Raw genomic sequence first — 27811 nt, 5'->3', positions numbered from 1 at the left:
AGTAGTGGGAATAGCAACCACGGCCTACTTCTGGACCAGGAACGCGCTCGACGGCCTCTTTGGCCAAGAGGGCCGTAACTTCCTCCCGCAGAAGATTCAAGTGATCCTCCGATATACGGTGGCACTGCGGTGGCATGGCTGGAGGGGTCGTCTCGAAGGGGAGGGAGTAGCCCCTTCGGACGGTTTGCAGCACCCACCTGTCCGAAGTGATGGCTCGCCAGTGGAGCAGGTGATGGCGAACTCTGCCGCCCACTGGCGTGGAATGGGCCTGAAAGCTCAGACTAGGAGGGCTTTGAGGCGGATGCTGCCGGGGTGGATGTGGACTGAACGGCACGTTGTCCTCCAGTACCGCCACGGCGGAATCCACGTCCGCGTGCAGGTTGGTTCTGCGGCCGGTGGCTAGGCGGATGTGAGGAGGCGCCCCTTCCTTGGCCACGAAAGGGGCGAAAGGCGGAAGTTTGCGGCCGTTGGGCCGAGAGACCCAAGGATTTGGCCGTAGCCCGGGAGTCCTTAAAACGAGCCAGCGCACTATCCGCCTTCTCACCAAAAAGGCGAGTGCCATCAAAGGGCATATCCATGAGGGTACTCTGGACATCCCCCGAAAAAGACGTGGACTGCAGCCAGGCGTGGCCCCGGAGCGCCACCGTGGTGGAAATCGCCCTACCCAGCGAGTCCGTGGTGTCTAGTCCACACCGTATGGCATGTCGTGCTGCATCTCGCCCATCAGCAAGCGCCCGGGAGAGACGAGTCCGGGCCTCCTCCGGACACAGGGGCAGCACGTCCTCCACCGTATCCCACAGAGAGTGGGAGAAACAGTCCAAGAGGCAAGCGGTGTTCAAAGACCGCAGGCCCAAACTCAGGGAAGAGAACAGCTTCTTTCCGAACTGTTCCAGCCTCTTGGATTCCCGATCTGGAAGGGCGGACGGGAAGGTGGATTGGGAAGTGGAGGCCTGGATAACCAGACTCTCGGGGGTGGGGTGTTGGGACAGGAAACTGGGGTCACCCGGAGCAGGGCGGTGGCGCCGGGCCACGTTCCGATCCACAGGAGGAACTGTGGAGGGCTTGGACCAAGTGCCCTGCAGAACGTCTATGAGGGCCTCATTGAACTGCAGCAGAGGCTCTGTGGAGCTTGCTGACGGTTGAAGCACCTCTGTGAGGATGTTAGTCCTCACGGCCACAGCAGGCAACTCGAGCCCCAGGGCTTCGGCCGCCTTGCGTAGCACCACTGAAAAAGCTGCACCTTCCTCCGAGGCCACAGTCGGAGGAGAGATGAAACCAGCGTCCGGGGAAGTGTCCAGACCACTGGCACCCCCCAGTTCGTCTGCCCAGTACTGTGAAAGTTGGCCCTGTATGGCCATAGAGTCCTCAGACTCCTCCCAGACGCCCTCGTCATTCGATTCCTGATAATCAGGAGGAATGATCGGAGCCGGGCGGTAGATGAAACGCTCATCCATCGGCGTCGGGTGCGGCGTCAAGCGGCGCCAACCCGGCGCCGGGCCCGGACAGGGGCTAAACCGGGGAACGGCGTCGTCCGGAGACGGCGCCGGAGGCGGAACCGGTGCAGCGGAGGAGGCGTCGTGAGGTCGACCGGCGCCGGCAGAGATCCAGGCCTGGATCCCTCGGGGACCTGCGGCGTCGGGACCGAAGTCGTCGCCGGGGCCGGAGCCGCCGGCATGCGAGGTCGCCCAGTCGAGCCTACGGGGCCCAAAGGCGTGCAGGCAGGCGTCGACGGCGGAGCCAGGCCCCTCATGGCCGAGAGGAAGGCACTGACCTCCGTCGGAGTCGCATCAGTCCCAGGGACCGGCGGGTATGGAGACGGACGCGGCTCCTGTGGCTCCGATGGAGCCGCGAGGGTGGGACCACCCTGACCCTCGGCCGAGTCGTGCGACCGGCGAGGGGAGTCCAAAGAGCGGTGTCGCCTCTTGGACTTCTTAGATCGCTTCGACTTACCCGAAGACTTCGAGCCCGACGAGCGATGATGGTGACTGCGGCTCCGCGACCGGTCCTTGGACCTCCTCCTGGACCGGGACCGTGAGCGTCGCGAAGCCGAAGCTCGAGAAGCTTACGGGACTGCTCCCGCCTAGCCTTCGAGGTCAAGGCCTGACAATCGGGGCACGACTCCGCGTCGTGGTCAGCCCCCAGGCAGTAAAGGCACCGGTGATGGTGGTCCGTCACCGACATCAGTCGATGACAGGAGTCACAGGCTTTAAACCCAGGCATCCTACCGGCACCAGAGTCGAGTCGACAGAAGACCAAAAAGAGTCAAAAAAGTTTAGTCGAAAATTTACTAAGAGGTAAGCTCTTCCCGGATCGGCGCTGTCTGGCGCGGAAAAAAGAAGAACTGACGTCAGCGCGCGAGGGCGGCGTCTAAGTACTCCGACGACGTCATTCCGGCGCACGACGCCTAGCGACGCGCAAGGGGTATTGCTACAAAAATCTTTCCGGATCCAGCCTGACGCCTGGGGATATTCTAAGGTGAGGAATTTAACTAACGTGTTTCTTTCAGATAAGGAGCCTTTATGTTGCTATTTTTATGTGACCATTGAATTTTTCAACTACCCCCTCTACAGAAGCCATCCTTGCCACAATTTGCAGGATCAGATTTTGCAAGTATCTCAGCACCCCCATCATAATTGTTTCTGCCTGAGGCAGTACCATTTGTGGAAATCTGTCCCCTATGATTTTTGCACTGTGATTTTTTAGAGGCCACTGCTTAAGAAGTTGCAAACGTATGCCTCTCTTTAGTGCCTTTCTGCATCAGCTCTTTTGGCAAAATATCAGTGCAATGGATGCATTTCACCAATGTCCACCACACAAGTACTTGCCTGCATTAGTTACAATGCTTCCTACACAGCTCATTGCTGCAGCATCTGGTGCCAGTCCATCCACAAATAGTGGGGGACCAATCTGCCATTACCATCACCTTGATGATGGATCCCTGTTTCATCTCTCTCCATTGCCATGCCCAATCCTATTGGTGCTGGTACACTGGAGGGTACAGTGACTCCCTTCATCAACTCGGAGTTCTAAGTTTTGCAATGCAGGTTTCAGTCTCACGTCATATTGAATCCTCTTGTGGGAACATGAGCGGACTTATCTCAAACCATCAAGTTCCATATCAGGCACAAGTACATCATGGTATATGCACCTCTTCGTCATACAGGGTCTGGAGAATTAGGACCCAATCACACTCCTAGTGCCCTAACAAAACTCAGAAAAGAGGTGACACCAGAGTACCTGAGAAAGGCAGCCATCTTGGTGCATGGCTAGCTACGCTCCTACGTTAACTCTGGCAATATTTTACCTTCTACAACAGCTGAAAGAGCAAACACAATTTTTCACACACTAGAAAGCACAGTTCCAACTGAAAACAAAAAAGCCTGATATGCAATTGTTTAGGCAGGTTCCTCTTAACCCGCTTTGAACCCATATGTCCGTCTTTCAACAAGAAGCAAGAGCATAGTAATGCACTATATATTGTGAATTCAAAAGTATGCTTAACATGTGTTTAGATGTATAAAGCTTGTATATTAAAAACTTAAAGCTGAACTACAAAAATGTTTCCTTCATGAACATTGATGGTGCAAAGAACATGGAAATGGAGAAGTAAAGGATTGCGGATAGAGTCAAAAGTCTTTGTACTGAAAAAATATTTGAAATATTTCTTGAAAAGAGATGGTTTTAATTTTTTCATGAAGTAAGGAAATGTGGAGAGAGTAAGCTGGTTATGTTGGAAGGACATTACAACTTTACACATGGATTTACTTGCTAATGATTGAATCACAGTAAGATTAACTTCTGAGCAAAGGGGTTTCTAAGGTGGGGACAGGGTGATATCTAAGATCCTAGTTCCGCTATTTCTAAATTATCTGTGAGCCACTCAATCAAGGTTGCACACAAGACCCTTTTTATTATGCTATTTCATAATGGCTTCAAGTGGAAGTGATTGAGGGAATTTACAGGGACTCTTGTGATGTGGCTGAATTTTCATATGCTAGTAATCAGCCTGTGACCGGCTTGAAACGCAGCATTTGCAGTTCCAGGGTTGTACTCCTCAGCAGTTCTGATGTGAAGTCCAGTGGAAGGATAAGAGATACTGTTTTTTATTGCAGATGAAATTAGCAAATTTGCAGATATGGGCAGCAATAGCATGCCTGGAATTTGAGCAACACACTGTGGTGGTTTACCTGGCCCTTGACCTATATCATTCTGTAACCTGGTTCTATAGCACTATTCTTGCTTGAACAACAGGTATGGCACTTGAGCAGGAGTACCCATCCTCCAGCTCTTTCTGTTTTACATGTACATGCAGCCTCTTACTGAATTGCTCCAGCACGCATGGGTCCGCTGTTACTTATAAGCTGATGATTCTCAGCTTATCTTTAACCTATCTAGTCTACATGAGTCTCCTAAAAAATATTTTAAAAACTGTAGTTTAATGGAGGCTTTTATCATTGTTAGTCAATAGTTGTCCAACAAATTCTTCAAAATTAATCTAACCAAAACTGAACTCTTAAATACCACCTCTTTATCGGTATTTGGAATAGGACACAAGCTTATGGCTAGATATAATGGACAGCTCCCCAGGGCCTTCAACAGTGGTCTGAAACTTAGGAATTATTCATTATCCATGCATGCTACCACTAGGACTAGAATGGTCACTTATAGAGACAGTGCCTTTTCTACAGCAGCGGACAAACTGGGGAACTCTCTCCCTTTGACATTGAGGGCAGAAACAAATCTATTCTGGTTTGGAAGCCATCTAAAACCTGGCTTTTTAATAATTAAGGGCCTGATTTAGAGTTTGACGGATAGGTTACTCTGTCACAAACCTGACGGACATCCTGTCAGGCTTATAGCAAGTGCATTGTGACAGAGTATCAGTGCACCAAACTCCAAATCACGTCCTAAGTATCTTCTGGCCTTTATCCACTAGTCACTGGTAGCTTGTCATCCTAAACTGCAAAGAAATGTTTGCGTAAACGTGCTCTATAAATACATTATAACATAATATGGCACTTCAGGAAAACGCCTAGCTCATCAAAAGCACCCCACACAGTTTTTGGAGAAGCAGTTAAAGAGAAACCATCCGGGCAGCACTGCGGGCATTGTAGTAGCAGGGATTCCGAGGCCTTGGAGCAGCATCAATCCCTGTACTTAGCAGATAATTCTTGGCATTGGGTCCATAACAACAGTTGAAGTAATTTGCTCATTTGTGACAAAATGATGACATTTTCTTGACAATTAACTCATTATAAAGCCAATATTGAATATGCTACTTACCAGTATGCATCTGTTCTTGGCATGTAGGGCTGCTGACATTCATATCTGTGCATAGATCGCCGCCTAGTGTTGGGTCCGGATGTTTGCACGTTGTTGTCCTGGAAGTGTCTTCGAAGTATCCTGAGATAGGTGACTCCTCCCCTGGACCACAGTGCGCATGGGCATCCTCTCCATCCTCAGATTGTTTTTCGGCATTGTGGCAGTGATGGAGTAGATACAGAAAGTGATGACCATGCTATACAGTAATTCTGAGAGCTGTAGCTGCTACAGGCGCCGGGGAGGAGGGTGGGCGATATGAATGTCAGCAGCCCTACAAGCCAAGAACAGATGCATACTGGTAAGTAGCATATTCAGTTCGAGGCATGTGGGCTGCTGAATTCATATCTGTGCATAGAATACATAGCAGTACCTCCTATTAGCGGCGGCCACCAGTGCCAGCTGCAGCGGTCTGAAAAAGAGTTTTGAGAACAGCCTGTCCTACAGCTGCCTGCTGTTTTGAGTGCACATCTACACAGTAGTGTTTGTTAAATGTATGTATAGTGGACCATGTGGCTGCTCTACATATTTCCTGTAAAGGAATGTTTCCCAGGAAAGCCATGGACGCCCCTAACTTTCGTGTTGAGTGGGCTCGTGGGGGAATCGTTAATGTGCGTTTAGCTTTTTGATAACAAATTTGGATACATTTAACGATCCATCTGGCTATACCTGCTTTGGAAATGGCGTTGCCCTTGTGTTGTGGAGAGAAGGCAACGAAGAGTTGTTTAGTCTTCCTAAAGTCTTTAGTTCTGTCAATATAGTACATGAGGGCCCTCTTTACATCTAGTGTGTGGAGCATTCTCTCAGCGACATTTTGTGGGTTTTGAAAGAAAACAGGCAGTTCAATGGTTTGGTTCATGTGGAACTGCGATATTACTTTAGGCATGAATTTGGGGTTGGTACGTAGTACGACCCGGTTTGCGTGAACCTGTATGAATGGCTCCTGAATGGTTAGTGCCTGGAGTTCACTAACTCTCCTTAAGGAAGTGATGGCAACCAGGAAAGCCACTTTCCAGGTGAGGAATTGAATCTCACATGAATGGAGAGGTTCAAAGGGTGGACCCATTAGTCTGGTGAGGACCAAGTTGAGGTTCCACACCGGTGCTGGGGGGTGCCTTGGGGGAAATCACACGTTTAAGTCCTTCCAAGAAGGCTTTGATGGCAGGCACTCTGAATAAAGAGAGGTGCTGCCTGTTTTGGAGATAGGCTGCTATTGCGGTTAAATGGACACGTATTGAGGTATATGCCAGATTGCATCGGTATAGGTGTAATAGATAGCAGATTATGTTCTGAATAGATGCGTCTAGCGGGTTAATGTTATTGTTGTTCCAATAAATGACAAACCTCTTCCATTTGGCTGCATAGCAAGCTCTGGTAGTGGGTCTCCTAGCCTCCTTAATGATCTCTATACAGTCAGGTGGCAGGTTTAGGTAGCCAAACTCTAGGACTTCAGGAGCCAGATTGCCAGGTTCAGCTGTTGCGGATCTGGGTGCTGAATTTCTCCATGGTTCTGCGTCAAAAGCGCGGGTTTGATCCGCAGCCTTTGATGCGGCACCACGGAAAGTTCCAGAAAGGTGGTGTACCATGGCTGGCGTGCCCATGTTGGAGCAACCAGGATGAGTGTCAGTGAGTGCTGTCGCAGTTTGCGTGCCACCAGCGGTATCAACGGCGCTGGGGGAAAAGCGTACGCAAATCTGCCGGACCAGTTCATCCATATCGCATTGCCCTGCGACTGTGGATGTGGGAACCTGGCGGCAAAGCTTTGGCATTTTGCGTTTTCCCTTGTGGCGAATAGGTCTATCTCTGGATGACCCCACTGCTGGAAGTACGGTTGGAGTACTGACGGGTGTAGCTCCCACTCGTGCATCTGGTGGCTGTGTCTGCTGAGCAGATCCGCCATCTGGTTGTCCTTGCTGGGGAGGTGTTCCACCATGAGGAATATGTTCCTCTGAATGGCCCACTTCCACATGCTCTGAGCCAGATGAGACAACTGTGGAGAGTGTGTTCCTCCCTGCTTCTGTATGTAGTACATGGCAGTCATGTTGTCCGTCCGGATCAACACGACTTTGTTGCACAAGTGTACCTTGAATGCTTTCATTGCCAGGAAGATTGCCATCAGTTCTAGAAGGTTGATGTGCATCTTCTTTTGTTGTATTGTCCATAGTCCCTGCACTGTGTAATTGAGTACATGAGCTCCCCATCCCTGGAGAGACGCGTCTGCCGTCAGTATTATTTGTGGAACAGGCTCTTGGAACGGTCGGCCCTTGCAAAGGTTTTGTGGATTCCACCAATGCAGAGAGTTCTATGCCCGACCGCTCACCAACACTATGTCTTTTAATTGCCCGTGAGCCTGATTCCATTGACGTGCCAAGCACTCCTGAAGCGGGCGCATATGTAGTCTCGCGTGCGGGACTATGAAAATGCAGGAGGCCATCATGCCTATTAACTGCATGAACACTCGCGCAGGAAGGGAGTGTTGAGGTTTGAACTTTGAGATCAGCATTAGCATGCTGTTGATCCTCACTAAATTTGGCTGAGCTGTGGCTGCCAGAGTGTCTATGGTCGCACCTAGGTACTGGTGTACGTGTGCGGGTTGGAGATGTGATTTTGGGTAATTTAGTGAGAATCCCAGACTGTGAAGGAGGTGAATGGTGAGGGACATGTGGCTGGCACATTGTTGGGCTGACGTTGCCTGAACAAGCCAGTCGTCCAGGTAAGGGTAGACGTGAATGTGTTGTCTCCGTAGATGTGCAGCCACTGTAGCTAGGCACTTGGTGAAAACTCTGGGTGCTGTTGTCACACCGAAGGGGAGGACTTTGAATTGGTAGTGCTGCCCCTGAATAGTGAACCTGAGATATTTTCTGTGTGACGGGTGTATGGGTATGTGGAAGTACGCATCTTTGAGGTCTAGTGTGGCTAGGAAGTCTCCCTGTCTGAGCAGCGGGAGAACCTGCTGTAGGGTGAGCATATGGAAATGCTCTGAGAGAATGTAATGGTTGAGGGGTCTCAGGTCTAGTATAGGTCTGAGTGACCCGTCCTTCTTCGGTATTAAGAAGTACAGAGAGTACACCCCTGTCCCTTGCTGGTGGACGGGCACGACCTCTATTGCACCTTTTTGCAGCATACTTAGCACTTCCTGCTGCAATAATGCTAAGTGCTCTGAGGACATAGGACGGTGCTTTGGCGGTATTGTGGGTGGAGTGGAGGTTAATTCGAGACAGTAACCGTGTTGGATAACATCCCTGACCCACCTGTCCGTGGTGATGGTATTCCACGTGGACAGGAACCGCTGGAGTCTCCCCCCGACAGGTGTTATGTGGTCGGGGGGGAAGGGAGAGGGCGTCACTGTTTGTTCTTGGGTGAGGACCTGGTGTTGCCGTAACCGCGTCCTCTGCCCTTGGTGCTGGAGCCACGATATCCACCTCTGGTGTTTTTATCGTAGGTACTCTGTGTGCCCCCTTTATTGTATGTTTGCTGTAACCCCTGTCCTCTAGCCGCTCCCCTATTTCCGGGGCGACGAAAGGAGCCACTACGAAATGTCTGCGTTTGCAGAGCCCCCATTGACTTTGCAGTGTCTGTGTCCTTTTTGATCTTTTCTAGGGTGGTGTCAACTTCTGGTCCGAATAAGTAGTCGGGGTTGACAGGCTGATTGAGGATGTTATTTTGAACCTCAGGTTTGAATCAGGAGATTCTTAACCAAGCGTGTCGTCGTAGCATGACGCTGGTGTTTATTGCCCTCGCAGCTGTGTCGGCGGCATCCAGTGCACACTTAATGGATCCGTTTGTGAGAAGTTGTCCCTCTCTGATGAGGAGCTCCGCTGCCTCTTTGTACTCGTCTGGTAGATGTTGGAGTAGGGACTCCAACGTGTCATAGTGTGAGCGATCGTAGCGAGCCAGGAGCGCCTGTGTATTGGCAATGCGCCAGATGTTTGCTGCCTGGGCTGCAATCCTTTTGCCGGAGGTCTCCAGCACCTTGGACTCCTTGTCCGGGGGAGGAGCATCACCAGTTGTCTGCGAGTGCGCTCGTTTGCGAGCGTTAGCAACCACAATGGAGTCCAGAGGTAACTGGCCTCTAATGTACATAGGGTCCCCGGGCGCAGGCTTGTATTTTTTCTCGATCCTGGGGTTTATCACCCGTGCCCTGGTTGTTTCCTTGAAAATGTCCTTTGCTGGCTTGAGGACACCTTTTAACATGGGCAGAGTCTTTACAGTCCTCTCTGAGGAGGCGAAAGTGGCCACTAAGAAATCGTCCTCAATTGTGTCCGAGTGGAGTTGCACTCCATGAATGGCTGCGGCGCGTTCAATGAGGGCATTGAAGGCAGCAGTGTCCTCTGTGGGAGATGTTTTGGCGCCATAAAGCTGCGTGTCCTGGGTATCTGTAGCGGCACCTGGGTCTGCAGGGTCATCCCAAGCTTGATCTGGGTCCTGCTGCTCCTCAGGCTCTATATCCCTGGGGTAGGTGGTGTCATCACCCATGTAATCCTCCATTGCGTCCGTGTCGGAGGGCGTCGGAGAAAAGGACTGGGGATCTGGATAGGAGGTGTGGAGGCGTTCATATAGAACTGGTTCCGATTCTGCTGGCAGTTTTTGCTTTAGAGGGATTCTGTAAGAGTCCAGAGCCTGGTCGGAAGTGACCTTCCGCTTTCGGAGCATGAGCCTGCCGGTGTCGGCGTCGATGAATTGGGACGGTGAAGGCCCAGTAGGAGAGTGTCCAGTAGATGGGGACCTTGTCTGGGTGACACGTGTTCGGATCTCGAATAGTTTTGGCGCTGTGGACGGCGGCAAACCAAAAGTGATGTTGGTTGGTGCCGAAGGTGCCTTTGGAGCCTTTTTCGGCTCGGAGCCCGACGTGGACTGGAGGGCTGCCTGTTCTCTGATACGTTGCAAGGACGCTGCAACTTGTCTAACCGAGAACGCCGAAGGTTCTTTGGTGCCGAGTGGTTCTGTAGAGGTAGGTGTGGACTTCTTCTGAGCCACAGGGTCATCGAGTCGAGGAGAGGTAGTAGCGGTCGACGGCGTCGATGACTGGACCATAGTCGCTGCCTTCGAAGTGGATTCCGATGGAGCGGCCATTTTAACCTTGGTGGTCGGGGCCGATTGCTTCGGTGCCGGAGGCCGAGGCGCTTTGGTGGTACCGATGGCCTTCCTTTTTGGATCGGTGCAGACATCCGCTGCAGCGAGTTCGGCGCCGAAATCCCTTTTGGTGCGTTCGGAGCCGATGGTTTTGGCTGGCGTCGAAGAAGTGGAGGTCTTCGAGCCGACCAGTGCCAGTTTCACTTTCGGTTTCTGTTGAACCGGTGCGACGATTGGTTTCGGTTTCGTTGAAGGGAAACCAGTCTTTTTCAGTAATAATGGCTCTCGCTGGATGTTCGAGGCCGGGCCAGAGGGCGGGGCCGAAGAACTGCGGGATTGATCTCGGGTAAGGCCCGAAGGCGATCCCTCGACCGGAGCCGTAGACTGACGCACTTTAATAGCCTCCGTTTGGACGGGTAGGCCCTGCTCTTCACCAGAGTTATCTTCTTCGGCCCCGAAGGCCTCATCGTAGTCCCCTACCTCATCGTCGGCTTCTTCCCTGTGAAAAATCTCTTCATCTGTGTCTTCCGATCGGTAATCGTGTTCGGAAGCGGGGCTGGAGTTGATGTTTTCCACGCTTTCAACATCTTCGTCCTCGGTGCTGAAGATGTTGGTCGGGGCCGGTGCCGATTGCTGCGCTTCTAATCTCGCTGCTCGTCGATTCCGGAGAGTCTTCTTGGATCTGAATCGGGCACAGGCCAAACATTTCGATTCGTCGTGATCCGGAGAGAGGCATTTGTTGCACACCGGGTGGACGTAGATATGTGGATATTTTGCGTGGCAAACAGGACACCGTTTGAATGGGGTCCTCGATTCCATCGTCGATGTAAGGTCGATGGTCGGAATAAACGGATCCGAAAAAAGTTGATAAAGTTGCTAAACTAGCAAGTAAGCTGACGATACCGATCGGGAACAGTACCGACGAAAACTAAAGGCCTTTTGGCCTGAAACTAAATTTTCCTAACTTGAGTCAAGATAACCACATCCGAACCCAATGGCGGAAAAAAACAATCTGAGGATGGAGAGGATGCCCATGCGCACTGTGGTCCAGGGGAGGAGTCACCTATCTCAGGATACTTCGAAGACTCTTCCAGGACAACAACGTGCAAACATCCGGACCCAACACTAGGCGGCGATCTATGCACAGATATGAATTCAGCAGCCCACATGCCTCGACCCGTTAACTACAATCTCAAAGATATTATAAAGATCAGCAATAGATTGAGGATTAATGTTGTAAGCTGACGTGTAGGCTATATAAAACTCTTGAATAAATAGATATGGGTATTTGATCAGCAACGAACTCCGCAAAATCATCAGTGAACTACAGCTAAACAATCTGAACGAAATGCAGTTAATAGTTACTTACCCTGCTCGGTATCTGATAATATCTGGGATCGCAGAAAGTCGTATCTAAATATACACTCTGAATGTCCTTGACTCTGAAAGACACAATGTTGGCATTGCTTATGTAAAGCGGTCATATTCGATTTTTACAATTGTAGTGCAATGATTTAAAAATATTATTGAGTTAAAGTTGTTTTTAACATTTCACTTACATTTTGGTAGAAAACCAGACTGTAAGTTGTGGGAGGGACGAACATACACATATCATGGTACCACTGGACAGACCCATCAGACTTGAATGGGATCTGCTTTAAAACATTTGACTCTTAAAACCCAACTCATATGCATAACTTTCTCCCACCTGCAATCTTCATATGACCCTTTTAATGTTTTTGAACTCTCAGAAGCGGGAAACCTAAGTGGAGATCAACTATAGGGCTTGTTCGGGCATCTCTGTGATCCTGGCACAAACAGCAGCCTCATCATTGTCTGGGGCTGGAAAGAACCCACGTGCAAAGTTAACCAAATGTGAAGCCAAACTATGACATCTGTGGGAGGACTTTCATTTTTAAAATGGCCGATCACCTTTAATGGTCTATTGCGGTCTCAATAGTAAATACACTGAATCTAACCAATCTCATTAAGGGCATGATCTGTATCAAATTTTCAGGATATCCACATACAACAAATGTGCATACAAATTCATGATCAGCATTTATCCTAAAAACCTGGCATTTTTTAGGAAACGCTGATGCTCTATAACTCTTCCCTATTTACAAAGTAACATACAAATTACTAGGCTCAGAACTGAGCAGAGAATGGTAGGAGGTCGTCCAAATTATGAAAAGTTTACAGTTCTAGTGGCATAATCTGTCAGAAACATCATATTGGCAGTAATGGTAGAAGGTACCATACAAAATGATATAATGTCCTAATAGGAATACAATACTTCTTGAGCCTCTCTAAGTACCCTACCAATCTCTTGTCTAGTATTACTATAAAATGATAATATAGACTTACTCCGTGATTCATTTGAGCAATGCAGAACATAAAGCACCTTTATATTTACAAAACATTTGCGAAAAACTGTGGTGTTAATTTCAAATATGTACATTTTTAGCTTCTTTCATCCGCAAAAATTGATAAATAATAAAGGCCAGAACTCAAGAGTAAATTGGTGGCACAAATTAACTACATAACTGTGATGCTAGAGAATTTAATAAGTAACAACAGAACTCAAGCGGTAGGGCTTCAAGCACTAGCGCACTAGGCGTTTACATATATCCCAAAATAAATTCAGTAATAAAGAAAAATTCGTAGTTTTTATGCTCACTTCTCATGGTTTTACCGCTAAACAACCACACTAACTAATACTCAATCAAGGAGAAGTAACAACACAATTAAATGACAATATCTATATTAGAATTAAATCCTCAAAACGAAAAGAAGTCATTGGGCAGATAGTTCATGATTCAGACCCAATCTTCTTTATTGTAATTCAAGTCAAGTTTTCTTCATGATGGCTGAATTAAATATTCCAACAAAGAGTGATCTGATTTATGCCGGAAAGCTGCAAGTCTTTGAAAAAAATCTAAATGACTTTTCATGAAGAAAACTTGACTTGAATTACAATAAAGAAGATTGGATCTGAATCATGAACTATCTGCCTAATGACTTCTTTAATTCTAATATAGATATTATTGTCATTTAATTGTGTTGTTCCTTCTCCTTGATTGAATTTAATAAGTAATTTAAAGGTATGTAAACTACTAGTGGACAATAACAGGCATGGTGGCAGTGAATACATTTCAAAATTACTATTGAATTAAGAGGATAGGTAAGTAGAATACTGAGGTCATCAATGCAAGTTTGCTGTGAACTCGCGGGGATAAACTAGGGCCAGAATTCATGATTCTGGACAATATTTCCCTCTTAGTTTACGGGGTATTACAAGTTATCCCCCCAACCACTTTGGAGTACTGGGCCCAATTCCACATTTTCCCCCTTCTGTGGTTAATAATAGGCATAAATCTGCAACATTTGTCAGGTGCTTGGAGAAGATGGCAGCTCTGTGGCAGATTTGTTTCCCTCTGCTGTGTGTGTGTGAGAGGGGGGAGATGGACAGAGGAAAAGAGGAGCACAGATCATCGGACTTTAGCTAGGGGACATTTTGCTGCTGCTCCCGATTCTGCTGCATGCGGGTAGGTGGGCAGGGTCCAAGCATGACATCTGTACACAGCCACCGCTGCTCCTCACAAAGCCCCAAGTCTGGTGTCTTCAGGCCTGGGATTACTGGGCCTGGAGTTTGTGGACCCAATGATTCCGGGATAGGAGACATAGGTAAACTTGTAGTTGCCAGGCTCAGTAGGTTGTAATTGATAGGATGTGATGTAATAGGAGTAAAACATGACAAGCAATCATGAGAGACTAACTTTGGACAAAAGAGCTCATTGTGTGTTCTGAGTCCTAAGGAGAACCCTGAAAGATATACAATAGGGTTTGAAACGCGTCAACTGCTGTTTCACCAAACAAGTGTTCTCTACAAGCATTCACCATTGTGGCTCATGACGTGAATGAAATCACATATTGGGATGTTTTAAATCAGCCCTAATGGCACAGTGTTTGGTATAGCCCTTGTAAAAGGAAAATACAAGTAGGGCGTTGTAACGCCAGCCTAAAGGGCATTGGTTTTTTTCTGTTTCAAAAATGACAAATTTGATTTATAATCACAGTACCAGAGCTATTTATATTTCTGTATTAGGTGATTGATATAGATGTATTGTCAATCAATCAATCAGTGACACTTATAAAGCGCGCTACATACCCGTAGGGTCTCAAGGCGCTGGGGGGGGGGTGCCGCTACTGCTCGAACAGCCAGGTCTTCAGCTTCTTTCTGAAGGAGAGGTGGTCTTGGGTCAGGCGCAGGTCGGACGGGAGGGAGTTCCAGGTCTTGGCGGCCAGGTAGGAGAAGGACCTTCCTCCTGTAGTCGCTCTTCGGATGCGGGGGACGGCGGCGAGGGCGTGGTTGGCTGATCGGAGGTGGCGTCTGGGAGCGTAGAAGTTGACTCGGCTGTTGAGGTAGCTCGGGCCTTGGTCGTGCAGGGCTTTGTGTGCGTGGGTGAGGAGGCGGAAGGTGATTCTCTTGTTGACGGGGAGCCAGTGAAGGTCTCTCAGATGTCCGGAGATGTGGCTGGATCGTGGGATGTCGAGGATGAGTCTGGCTGAGGCGTTTTGGATCCGCTGGAGTCTCTTCTGGAGCTTGGCGGTGGTACCGGCGTAGAGGGCGTTACCGTAGTCCAGTCGGCTGGTGACGAGGGCCTGGGTGACGGTCTTCCTGGTCTCTGTGGGGATCCACCAGAAGATCTTCCGTAGCATGCGTAGGATGTTGAAGCACGCCGAGGAGACGGTGTTGACTTGCCTGGTCATGGAGAGGGAGGAGTCCAGGATGAAGCCCAGGTTTCGTGCATGGTCTGTCGGTTTGGGTGCGGTGCCCAGGGCGGGAGGCCACCAGGAGTCGTCCCAGGCGGAGGGTGAGGAGCCCAGGATGAGGACCTCCGTCTTGTCCGAGTTCAGTTTCAGGCGGCTGGTCGTCATCCACTCAGCTACCTCTTTCATCCCTTCGTGCAGGTTGGCTCTGGCGGCGGTGGGGTCGTTGGTCAGGGAGAGGATCAGCTGGGTGTCGTCGGCGTAGGAGATTATGCTGAGGTGGTGTTTGCATACGATGGCCGCGAGGGGGCTCATGTAGACGTTGAAGAGGGTGGGGCTCAGGGATGATCCTTGGGGGACGCCGCAGATGACTTCGGAGGCCTCTGACTTGTACGGTGGTAGGCGGACTCTCTGTGTTCTTCCGTCGAGGAAGGAGATGATCCATTCCAGCGCCTTGTCCTGGATTCCGATGTTGCTGAGGCGCCGTACTAGGGTGCGGTGGCAGACCGTGTCAAAAGCCGCGGAGAGGTCTAGGAGGATGAGGGCCGCTGTTTCTCCATTGTCCATCAGGGCTCGGATGTCATCGGTGGCGGCGATGAGGGCGGTCTCGGTGCTGTGTTTTGCTCGGAAGCCGGACTGTGAGGGGTCGAGGGATCCGTTCGTCTCGAGGAAGGCGGCCATCTGCTTGTTGACGGTCTTCTCGATGACTTTGGCTGGAAACGGGAGAAGCGAGATGGGGCGGTAATTCTTGAGGTCGGTGGGGTCCGCTGTTGGTTTCTTGAGTAGAGCGCTGAGTTCGGCGTGTTTCCAGCTCTCAGGGAAGATGGCGGTGTCGAAGGAGGTGTTGATGATGTCTTGCAGGTGGGGTGCGATGACAGCGTCGGCCCTGTTGAAGACGTGGTGAGGGCAGGGGTCGGTCGGTGATCCGGAGTGGATGGAGTTCATCGTGTGGATGGTGTCTTCGGTGCTGATCGGGGTCCAGGCGTGGAGGGTGGTGGTGGGGGGGGTGGTTGGTCGGTCATGGTGTGCGTTGGTTGGTTGTTGAAACTGCTGTGTATGTCCGTGATCTTGTTGTGGAAGTATGAGGCGAGGGAGTTGCAGAGGTCTTGCGATGGGGTGATGTCGTTGTTTCCTGCGCTGGGGTTGGAAAGCTCTTTCACGATGTTGAAGAGTTCCTTGCAGTTGTGTGCGTTGTTGTCCAACCGGTCCTTGAATGCTGTTTTCTTGGCGGCGCGGATCAGCTGGTGGTGTTTCCGGGTGGCAAGTTTGTAGGAGGTCCTGTTGTCCGGTGTCGGTTCCCTTTTCCAGACTTCCTTGTCTAATGTTTTGTCCGATTTTTTGTAGCGTTTTAAGGCATGTTATCTAATCTAACAATTTTCTGTGTGTCTCTGTGCTGTTTAATGGTTTGTGAAAAATTGATGTTCTAAAAGATGAACGATTCATCTTTAAAACATTTTTGGGGATAAAATTATATGAATGAACCAAGAAAAATAAAATATATGGTCATATCAAGTGTTGTGTGTGATCATGATGAGTGATGGTAATTTGCTATCAGTATTGGCGCGAGTGTAGTTGTTTGACTGTTTTAAATAGACGACAGCAAAGAACCCTATGGGAGTTAAAATAGGAAAAGAAGCATTTTTGTGGTCTACCACCTCCCTGACTGTTCCCTTGCCATGTTGAACCCAAAATTAACTATTCTGTAGAAAATGTTGTGCAATTGTGGAACTGCACCAAGTTATTAACAAACCGAAAAATGCCCTTTCAATGGAAAATCAGACCCATCTATATCCATAAAGGCGTTATCACTGCTTGAGTAATATATGCATCTGGGTGGGGGGGGGGGGTGGATTTTTAGAGGTCGTAGGGATGTTTTAGTTTTTGTATTTCAATCCAATGTAATTAGAACCTACAGATACACCAGATCAGTCAAGCAGGGATGTCTACTGGGGGCAAATAAGGACTGTTGCTGTAAATAACAACCAGGAAGGATTACTACAGGCCAGGTGTCTCAGGGGTTCAACTTCATGTCTGACACCCTGGAACTCATTTCCTTCTCTTCTTTTGAATGAGGTGCATGGGAGGATGGTAGAGTGAGTGGGCACACAATAAAGCACTGGATTACAGGTGGAGAACTTGGCTATGAACTGTATAAGCGCTGACACAACCGTACACTGATGTTTACACTTTCCTTGCCTTTGGGGAGCAAACTGAAATACATTAGATGATACCCGACACTTTTGGGGTCATAGTCTGGGCATAGTGGGAGCGGCAGGGTGACTGACCCAGGGGTGGAGATTGGGCACAGGATTGACCTGCATAATATTTCCTACAAAGGAGAAGTTAGGCTACAGTACTCGGCGAGTTGGCTAAGGTATCTTGTTTTAAATTTAAGTCTGTTACTATGTTATGTTCCTTTTTTGGGAGCAGGGGTAGAATTTCCTGAATGTTGGGGTTTGGCTTGTGGTGTCTAGGGACCTGTCGACTGATTCCTTGGTGACTCGGATACCCTAGAGCATGTGATTTTCTGACTTTGAATGTTAAATAGTTTAATTCTCTGCCAAAAAGGTCCTGGAGACATTCTTTTATTAGGAGAAAGGATGCAGATGTGTTTGCTATTCATAGTAGCTGTTTTCAAAAAAACTTCATATTGGGCGATGACCTTGAAATGGTCCATTCAGGTGGCAGGGGAGCATCAACTAGGTGGCATCACAGGGCTTACTGGAATATAAATGATCTCAGCCGGGTAAACATGTTGGAATGTGGCAAAATAGTATTATTTTTCTGTTAACAGCTCTTTCTCAAGGATTGACTTCCTTATGGTATCAGCCAGGCTACTAAGATGTTTGAGGGAAAAACAGATGGGCTCAATAACTTTGACAGACCAAAGGTCGGTGATGTCTGTCTTTGATCTTGAACCCAGTGCACTAAGAGATCAGATTTAGACACTCATCAAATATATACTGAACGAACCATTGAGTAGTCTTAATTAAGACACATATTAAGGAGTTCTTTGAAATTCGTACAACGTTCAACATTGTTATTACTGTGGTTTTGATGCGATGAATGATGTTGCATGGGGCAGCTTGCGGGAGAGGTTGCTGGCGTCGGTTGGGTTGGAAAAGAATCTGGCTACTGCCACATGGGCTTATAAACCAAATGTCTAACAGACCAGGTGCCAATTTAACACAATACTGGTCAATAGGTCTGAGAAGACACTTACTGTGGCTTAAGCAGAAGCTTTAGTCATGGTTAATGTCATTTTGGATTCCTTCCAACTGTACAGGGGCATGAAGCTGGGATGCTTGTTGGCCCCTTTATTTTTTGTTTTGGCTATGGATCAGTTAGTTCTCTGCCCGACTATGACACAATAATGCAATGAAAGCTGTGATGTTGGAGGACAGGGTTGCATAATCTCGTTGTTTGCAGAGGATGTCATACTTACTCTTTCAGATACTGAATTGTACCAACTCCCACTGATGTCACTGCTCTGGTCTTATGGCGTGATATCAGGTTTCAAGGTTAATGGTGATAAGACCCTTTTAGGTAAGAAGGAGGCAAGCCTCTGGTTAGTGATTCAGTTCCTTTCAGAACTATGGAAAATAAGTCAAGTATAAGGGGCTTTGGGTATCTTTACGATCTGATATACTTGCTCTACTGCGTGATATCTGGTTGGACTTGATCGGATGACGTAACAGGTTAATCTCGGAGAGATAATTTACCGTCTAACAAAATAAATATAGTCCAATCACCTGCCATATGTGTTTCAGGCTGATCCTGTTAGAATTCAATAAGGGCGTATAGAGGAGTTTCAGAAGTTTTTACAGCAAAGGAAACGACTGAGCAGGCCTATTTGCCTGAGAAAGAGGTTGGGAGAAAGAGATGGGAACTGGGTTTGCCAAACATATTTGCATAATATAGGGCTGCCCACATATGGTTGAACCATATGTGATGTCCTTTTCCTCCTGAGGAAGAAAAAAAGATCTCCAATCTTGATTGTAGTCAGAGCACAAGTCCAAAGTTGGAGGTATAGGATAAACTAGCGGTTAGGTTAAAAAATCATACACATGCTACCTATTGCTGTTCATCCAGATTAATTATAACCAACCGTTTCTACCAGTGAGCAAGGGGCAGGCGCCAGATAATTGGAGGCCGGACCACCTCAGAATAACTGCAGATATGTCAGCGGAATCTGTACTAAGGTCACTTGAGGACTGTAAGAGACAATTAAATATAGAGAGGAAGAGATGTTTTGGTATAGACAGTTCAACACTTGGATTATTTACAATTGATACAAAAAGCCGCAACTAGGGAATGGACTTTGAGACATTAATAACTACCTTTGTGGGTACTAAGACCTTGGTATCGATGCATTTATCACCACCCTGAACTCTGAGCAGACGTGGACATATATGTTCAAGTGACAAAAGGAGTTCAGTAGAATAGTTTCTTTGTAAAAGTGGGAATGGTTATGGGAGGATGAATGGAAAAGAACAGACAGGTTGGGACAATGCGTTTAACTTTTTTTCAGCACATTTTAATTAATATTCACATGTTGCAGTACTGATTATCAGTCAATATAATACCAATAGTAACTGCACTGTTGGTTTTAACTATACAGACTGCAAAAGCAAATCTAGCATTCAACAAATAGTTCACAAGATGTAGGAGCATTACTCCATTTTACTCTGTTTGGGGAAAGTAAGCTCACTGTGCGCTTTATCTAGACTATACTATGTTTTTGGCATGTGGTCATGTTTCTTTTTGGGTGGCAGTGTATCTAAAGACCATAGTAACCTATATATGAATAGCCTCCAATCTTTCAAATCTATCCTACCCTATGTTATCTGCGAGTTTGTATTTACACATTTAGCTAAAGACCAATCCTTCATGTCTCTCACCCATTCTTCGACAGTGGGAATATATTCTCTCATCCAGTGAATCTCACCTAGCGCTAGGATAGCTGCATCTCATCCTATTTATAGTTAGTGCTGTGACTAACTAGTAAGTGTGCAGCCCCATTGAACTTAAGTGTCTGGTGGCTTGATCGTATCTATGTTTTTTACCTCCTCCCAGTATGGCTGTAACTGTAGTGACTTCCAAGTCATTTTCAGGAACATGATCTGTACAGTTCTGCATTTTAAAAGGTATTTGATTTGTTTAGATTGATTTTGTGAACCATGACTGGGGTGTCATAGTACTATAAACTGTAGGAGACCTAATCTGGTGTTGTTGGAGGATATTTGTTATGTTATGTTAGGTTATCAAGATTTCTAAAGCGCGCTGTTACCCTGAGGTGTCCTGGCGCTATGCGCTATCTACCAGAGCGAGCCGTTAAGACATTAGGAGGAAAAGGTTCTTCAAGAGAAAAGCCAGGTTTTTAAACCCTTCCTAAATGGAAGAAGTCCAGTAGAGTTCCTAAGATGAAAAGGGAGACTATTCCAAGCCTTGACGGCACAATGGCAGAAGCCCCTACCACCCCAACTGAGTTTGTGGTAGCGGGGAAGAATAGCACGTTTAGATTGCAGAGAGCGCAGGGTTCTCCCCGGCACATACCACTGAATCGAATGTTTTAAGAAGTCAGGGCCAGTTCCATTGAGAGCTTTAAAGACTATGCATAGAGCCTTGAACTGAATCCGAGCTGCCACCGGTAACCAGTGCGGGGATCTAAGTCCTGCCCTTACTGAGGTGAACCTGGGTGTAACGGTAAGTAATCTAGCTGCAGAGTTTTACACGGTCTGGAGTCTAGACAGATGTTTTTTATGAATATTGATATAAAGACTGTTACAATAGTCCAGCCGTGACAAAATGAGTGCCGTAACTGCGATTTTTAGACAGTCTTCTGGGAGAAAGGATTTAATTTTACATAGAAGTTTAAGTGTAAAAGAGCAGGAAGAGACAACTCTGCTAACCTTATCCTCAAAAGACAGTTTTGCATCTAAAAGCACCCCAAGATTTTTTGCCTTCGCGACTGGAACAGGAGGCCTTCCCATAGAAGTTGGCCACCAGTCTGATGTCCAGAGGTTGGCTGTGTTCCCAAAAAGTAGGACCTCGGTCTTTTCGGCATTAAGCTTGAGGCAGTTTGCTGCCATCCAGGCAGCTATTACCTGCATACAATTGTGAAACTTAGAGGCTGTTTCAAGCTCTGCCCCCTTTTTAATTGACAACACAATTTGTGTGTCATCGGCATAAGATGACAGCTGGAATCCGAAAGATTTAACCAGGGTGGCCAGCGGGGTAACATATACATTAAACAGTGTCGGGCTGAGTGAAGACCCCTGTGGAACTCCACAAGGAAGGATAAAGGGCTTAGAGCTGTTCCTGCCGAGATCCACCGTTTGTGATGTTATTAAGGATTTATTCTATTGCTTGTCTAAGTGCAGCACCCCAGTCTCAGTCCCATTTATTCTTCAATAGAAGCAACTGCTTTCAGATATCTGCCCGCAGTTCTCAATATTTTCTTGTGGTTGCCCTGTCTGAATCCTGCGCATCTAATATTTTGTCAGTATCTATGATGTGGTTGGTTCATACAGGGTTGCACCCCAGGTATCTTTGGTTGCCTGAACCATTCCATTTATAATGATGCAAATAAAAGTATGTTAAGATGATATCTAACACTTCGTAAGCACCTATGCTTTTACCCTACAATACATGGTCAGTGTTGGAGGGAGGGCTGACAAGAACAAGTTACTTCCCTTCGGTAATGCTCTTTCTGGTGGAGGGTCTAGCTGAGCCAAAGAATGGCTTCAAACCAGAATGACATGCAGGACCGAGCAGGCAAAATGCCCCTGTCATACCCGACTGTTCAGAGAATAGTGCTTCATGAATATATGGAGAGATGCCAAGGTAGCACCTGGTAAATGTCCAAGACTTGGACTCCACCTGCCAAAGCAGTGCTAGCAGCTTTGGATCTGGTCCTTCCAGAGACCTTCAGGAGGCTGCTTTTTGGCCAGTGCTTAGCAAATCTTAATGCAAAGCATGATCCAATGGGAGATGGTTCTCCACTGCTCAGACTAGCCATTTTTCGCTTGGAGGGGATCTATCTGCAGAGCATTACATCAAGCCACAAATTTGTCCCAACCACAGGTGGATTCAGGTTTTGTTGAGGGACGCCTGGCTGCCAAGATGACATGAACCACCTGCAGAGGAAGATCGAAGTTGTTCAGCTGTCTCATCTCAATCTCCAAACATAAAGGTGGAAATTGCATAGGCTCAGGTGCAGAACCCTGCCGAGCTGCTAAGACAGCAGAACGTCCCAGAGGGGTAGCCTGAGCAGAGGATAGATGTTCATGCCAAGGAATTCTGGATAGCATATCCTCAGTGGCCAAGTTGACTTGGCCACCGTCAGTACTGATCTTCTTGAGAACCCAAGACAACAGTGGAATCGGTGGAAAGGCATACAGGAGTCCTGAGTTCCACTCGAGACGGAAAGTGTGTCAGAGCGAGAAATGCCTTGGGAACTCCATTGGGGATAAGTGCTGACATTGTGTGTTCTCGGTGATGGCGAACAGATTGAGCCATGGTTCTCCCCATTCGCAGACGAGACCTTGCACCATCTTCAGGTATAACTGTCTCTCGTGATCCGCAAGGCGCCAAAGGCTAAGCACATCCGTCCTAGCAATCAAAGATCCTGTCATGTGGTTCACCCATTTCCTTCTGGCACAAGGTCCGTGTCCCCACTATTCCCTGTTTGTTGTAGTACTGCATGGTGGGAGTGTTGTCCATGAGCACATGTACTAGCTTCCCCTTGATGGACAGAAGGAAGGCTTTCAACATCAAGCAGATGGCCCTTCGCTCCAGAAGGTTGATATGCACTCCTCTCTGTTGGAGACCTGAGGCCTCTGAGTCCACACCTCTCCCAGATGTCCGCCCCAACCCAGAAGGGATACATCGGTAACCACTGTCAACTATGGGTGGGGTAGAGAAAGGGGTCTGCTGCTGACGCAGTCCAGTAATCACCTCTGAATATCTTTTACAGTTTCCTCCGAGATCTGGAAGTGGTCTTAGAGACACCCTTCATGTTGGACCAACTGGGACTTCTGATCCCACTACCGAGACCACATATACCACCTGGCGTGCTTGACCTGCAAGATGCAGGAGGGCATATGTTCCAGAAGCCTCAGAGTCTACCTCACTGAAATCCAGGACAGAGGCTGAAAGATCAGGATCATAGCCTGAATGTCCTTTACTCACAAGGGGAAAGGCACAAAACTGTATTGTGTGCAAAATGGCTCCATCGAAGGGGACCATCTGAGAAGGAGTCAGGTGAGACTCTGGCACGTCCCCGTCATCTGGAGGTGGTTCACAACTGCCTGAGGTGATCCTGCCTTCAACAGCCAGTCGCCGAGACAGGGGAAAACTGGGTTACCTAACCTCCGAAGGAATGCAGCTACCACCACCATCTCATTCATGAACACCTGCGGGGAACTGGTGAGACCAAAAGGGAGCATAGATAACAAAAAATGTTTCTGTGCCATCATGAACCGAACGTAGCGCTGATGGGCCTACAGGATTGGTATATAGAAATAGGCATCCTGCTGGTCCAACTCCACCACCCAATCTCAAGGGCCTAGGGAAGACCGGACCTGGGCCAGCGTGATTATCTTGAATTTTTACTTCCAAAGGAAGGCGTTGAGAGTGCAGACGTCTAAAATAGGACGAAGGCGTCAGTCTTTTTTGGCACCGGAAAGTAGCAGGAATAACAACCACAACCTACTTCTGGCACAGTCACCCCACACACCCCTCAATAGCCCCATTGGCCAAAAAGGTTTGCTCTTCATACAGCAAAATGGACAGAGGGTTCTCAGTCAGTCGTTACAGGGATGGTGGTAGGTTTGGCAACGTGGAAACGAATTGTTCGGCATTCAATTTGCAAGACCTACCTGTCCAATGTTTTGGCACGCCAATCCGGCAATATCTGCCAGATCCTGCCTTCCACCTGTTGGCTGTGCTCCAATAAGGTCCTGATGAAGGGGTATGGCAAGTCGGGCTTCGGAAGAGGCAGGGAGGGAGGTTGTGGGTCAGGGGTGGTCAGTGGACCTGCTGACCCATTGACCTTGACCGCAGGGGTGTTGGGCACCACTGCCTCAAACGCAAAATTGTTGGGCATGTTGTTGAGTTTGGATCTGCTGACTGTACAGAGTGCCTCTCCCGGGAAACAACTGATAAGGCTGATGCGGTTGGCGAGGCGGGGTATATAAGCTCAGGGAGCATGCCATGGCCCTGCTCTCCTTGAACCGCTCTAGAGCGGAATCTGCCTTGTCCCTAAACAGGCAAGTCCCGATGTGGCATTCCCTGATTAATTACATGTAGAAATAAATGGGAAAAATCAATGTAGGTCTGGATTTTATGATGTGGCCACGGTTCATATTTAATGAACTACAACCATCAGTTAGATTACAGAATTGGAGCAGGGATGAGACATGTATAACTTCTGTCCCTACTCTTGTGTGATCTTGTGGTTATGGGCTAGATATATTGGCAGTCTTATTCTGGACAAAGCTGATACTGAAGGGATTTATAAGGTTTAATGGGATAAAGACCATATTTGTTTTATTCAAATGGAATTTGAGTGTATATTGGGGATCCAAAACGATCAGTTTTTGTTGGAATAATATAGAACTGGTGGTTTTAGCATACAGCATGCTTCCCATCCTCCCCTACTAATAAGGGCCCCAGAAGAGGGGGACACATTGTATAGAACTTCGATGCTATATGGGGGTCTAAATGCTGCAGTAACAGGATTAATATGTATACAACAGTGTGCCTGCATGCTTTGTGACCAATACCTCGTCAAAGTACTTGCCAGACGCGTCCTGTTCGTGCTTTTCTGTTTGCTTATGTTTCTGGTTTATGTGTTACAATGTCTTCCTCTTTACTAATCTGGATTCACATCACACCTGAGCCGTTACCTGGTGGTGCTCAGAATGTCACATGCAAGAAGCTTTGCATTCATAGTGAAATGTGACCTAACGTGAATATGTTAATGGTGTATCATACCCTTATGCTCCGCAACGGTGGTTCTGAAACTATGTATCACTATTACTAAACATTGTAAAGCTCAATAAAAATTGGTTTAAATAAAATCGAATACAGAATACATTCAAGCTTTGAAATTGACTGATGTAAATCAATGGTCCCTGAACAGGAAAGGAATACTTTAGGAACCTGGGAATGGGCATAATGAAAGGTAGACATCAATGTATAGCTTTTAATATAAACACAGCTTGACCACATTTAGAAGATTCAAAACACTGGAAGGGACTGTCTTCTGACACTATTGAGAAGAATAGTTCTATTTCGGTTTATACAGCAATCAAGATGTATGCATGTGATCCAGAATATGCCACATGAAGTAACTTCAGACTTTCATAAGCAAGTCAGGGATTTTCCAGATACTTGGAATGGAGAATTCTCCAAAAAAGCAATAGAAACCTTTTTGGGACAAAAGACTGGTAGAGACGGACCTGAGATGAGGAACAATGAGACTGACTTCCAAAATAGCAGTAGATATCTCGATTAAAGCTTGTTTCTAAGCTTTTCTCAACAAACTCTTGTTTCTAAGCATTAGAAACAATGAAGATTCTGTGCCTGTGATGATAAATGTTTGAAAATACCTTCAACATGATCATCTATGCACTCTCTATGTGGGAAGATATCTGTGGCAATCAGTTGCATACTTTTACTATTTCTTTATGGATATCTGTTGTTTTCACCCGAGTTATATGAATTGTGTGCCACTCTTCAATAGTCCCTAAATTCTTAATGATTTTTTTAAAACCGTTTCAGCATCTCTCATCATGAAGAAACATTTGTTTAAAGACAGTGGTGAAAAAAAAAAATGACATAAATGGCAAAATATTAAAAACCACAAATAAATGTGATGGTCATATGTTTAATGCCAGATCTGTGCTAGAATGCACACCTTCTTGGGTTTCGTTATTCCTCATTTATGCGTGATGACTTCAAAGCTAGTGTTCAACTAGTGCGTGCTGACTCGGCGCGTGCCTTGCCCTAATGGCACGAAAGAGTTACTCAAGAAAACGGTAGGGCGCTGTTGTCGCCCCAATCCCAGTCGCACAACAAAATTCGTAAATCTTCATAAAGTTCTTTTCATATGTTTAATGGCTCATTCAGGCATAATAATGAACAGTTTTAAATAGCCGTATTGCCCTATTGAGGCTAACACCCGTACAAAGACAAACCTTGATATGTCAATCATACTGAAAGAGGAAGCCTCACCCTCATTTTGTGGCATGCTTTATCCTTGGCAACCTCATTCCACCCTGGTAAGATAGTACTACCAGGGCAGACTCTACCTCGTTGAGAGGGAGTTCTTTATAAGAAGTGTACCAGGTAAAGATGGGATCCAGATAAATGAAACCTACTTTGAGGTAAACCGAATGGTATACCTTTATTAGTGGGTAACCCAGGTACAATTCAAATCAGAAAGGATGGATGATAATTAGGTTAAATGACCGGTTCATCTGTGTCGAGCCAGCATGTTTCTGCCCTCTCCATTGCCAAAACAGGTCAGGGGCAATCATCAGGACAAACGGGATCCATGTCTCAAATTCCATATTCCTTGAACTATACACAGGATAAAGTGCAGTTGCCAGAAACACAGTTTCTTGGAGTAAACACAAGTGTATTCATTTATAAGTGCGTGCCCCAGATAGATTTAAAATCAGAAAGGATAAGTGCTGCAGGGTCACTAGTAGTATTGAAGTTTACTAGCCCTGGGTATGGATAGGGTACAAAACTTTACTAGGAGCTTATAAGTAAATTAAATATGCCAATCAGTAGTAAGGGGGGCACCCTAAGGCTGTCCGGTCTAACGTGTCCCCACCCAGTTGAAAGTAGGGAGAACTACCCAATCTCCTGTGAGTTCTCCTCACTAAAACAGAAGAGCCTGGACAGACAATCAGCACTGGAGAGGAGTTTAGAGGTATGCACTCTCGATATCTGGAATCATAGTCCACCAAAATTAGGGTAAACCTGTTTCCTAAGGCAGTTTGGGGGTCCAGGGGCCCAACAAGGTCAATGCCCACGGTTTCAAAGGGGGTGTCAACTACAGGTAAGCGAACCAGAGGAGACTGGAGCTTTTTCCCTGTTTTCCCACTGGCCTGGCGGTTGGGACATGACCTGCAGAATGCTCCTGAGGCGGTCTTCATCCGGGGCCAATACAGTTGGGTTACAAGTCTGGCAAAGGTTTTGTCTTGCCAGGGGTATGTCATGAGCCAGCAATGGATTTAACCCAGATCTCTTGACTAGGGGTGAATGTTTGATTTGCTCTGCTTTCCGTCCATCCTCTGTGTGACTTTTGTAGGAAGGCTCTGTAGCACTTGGAAACCACCAACACACAAGTTGTCCCAGGCTAAGGAACCTTAACCTCACTATATAGGAGGTCATTCTGCTAAGTAAATCAGGGGAACCCCTATAAGTGTCTCCAGCTGCCTGGGCCTCAGCCTACCATCGAGGGTGGGTCACTCATTCTGTGCTTTACAGAATTCCTCCCTAGAAGACCCACCATCAACTTGCTATTCAGCAAGCTCAGGCAGGTCTCCCAGAGCAGTAATATCCTCCCAGGTAGGCTACTGGACGGCCTCCGCAAGTGCCCCTTCAACCTGGACCGTTGTTGTTTCAG

General features: G+C 47.3%; 1 protein-coding gene across 1 annotated transcript in view; it reads right to left on the bottom strand.

Annotated features, from left to right (window-relative positions):
• DCLRE1C (DNA cross-link repair 1C) overlaps positions 1 to 27811 on the bottom strand; it is a 483826-nt gene that overhangs the window by 306502 nt on the left and 149513 nt on the right. Inside the window, exon 7 of the mRNA XM_085652918.1 lies at positions 11762 to 11834. Within this exon, the coding sequence (XP_085509044.1) occupies positions 11762 to 11834 (73 nt within the window). The remainder of the gene's footprint in view (positions 1 to 11761; positions 11835 to 27811) is intronic.

The sequence above is a fragment of the Triturus cristatus genome, chromosome 4_1, assembly GCF_964204655.1.
Source record: "Triturus cristatus chromosome 4_1, aTriCri1.1, whole genome shotgun sequence".
Lineage (NCBI taxonomy): Eukaryota > Metazoa > Chordata > Amphibia > Caudata > Salamandridae > Triturus > Triturus cristatus.
This window is presented reverse-complemented; position numbering and strand designations above follow the sequence as displayed.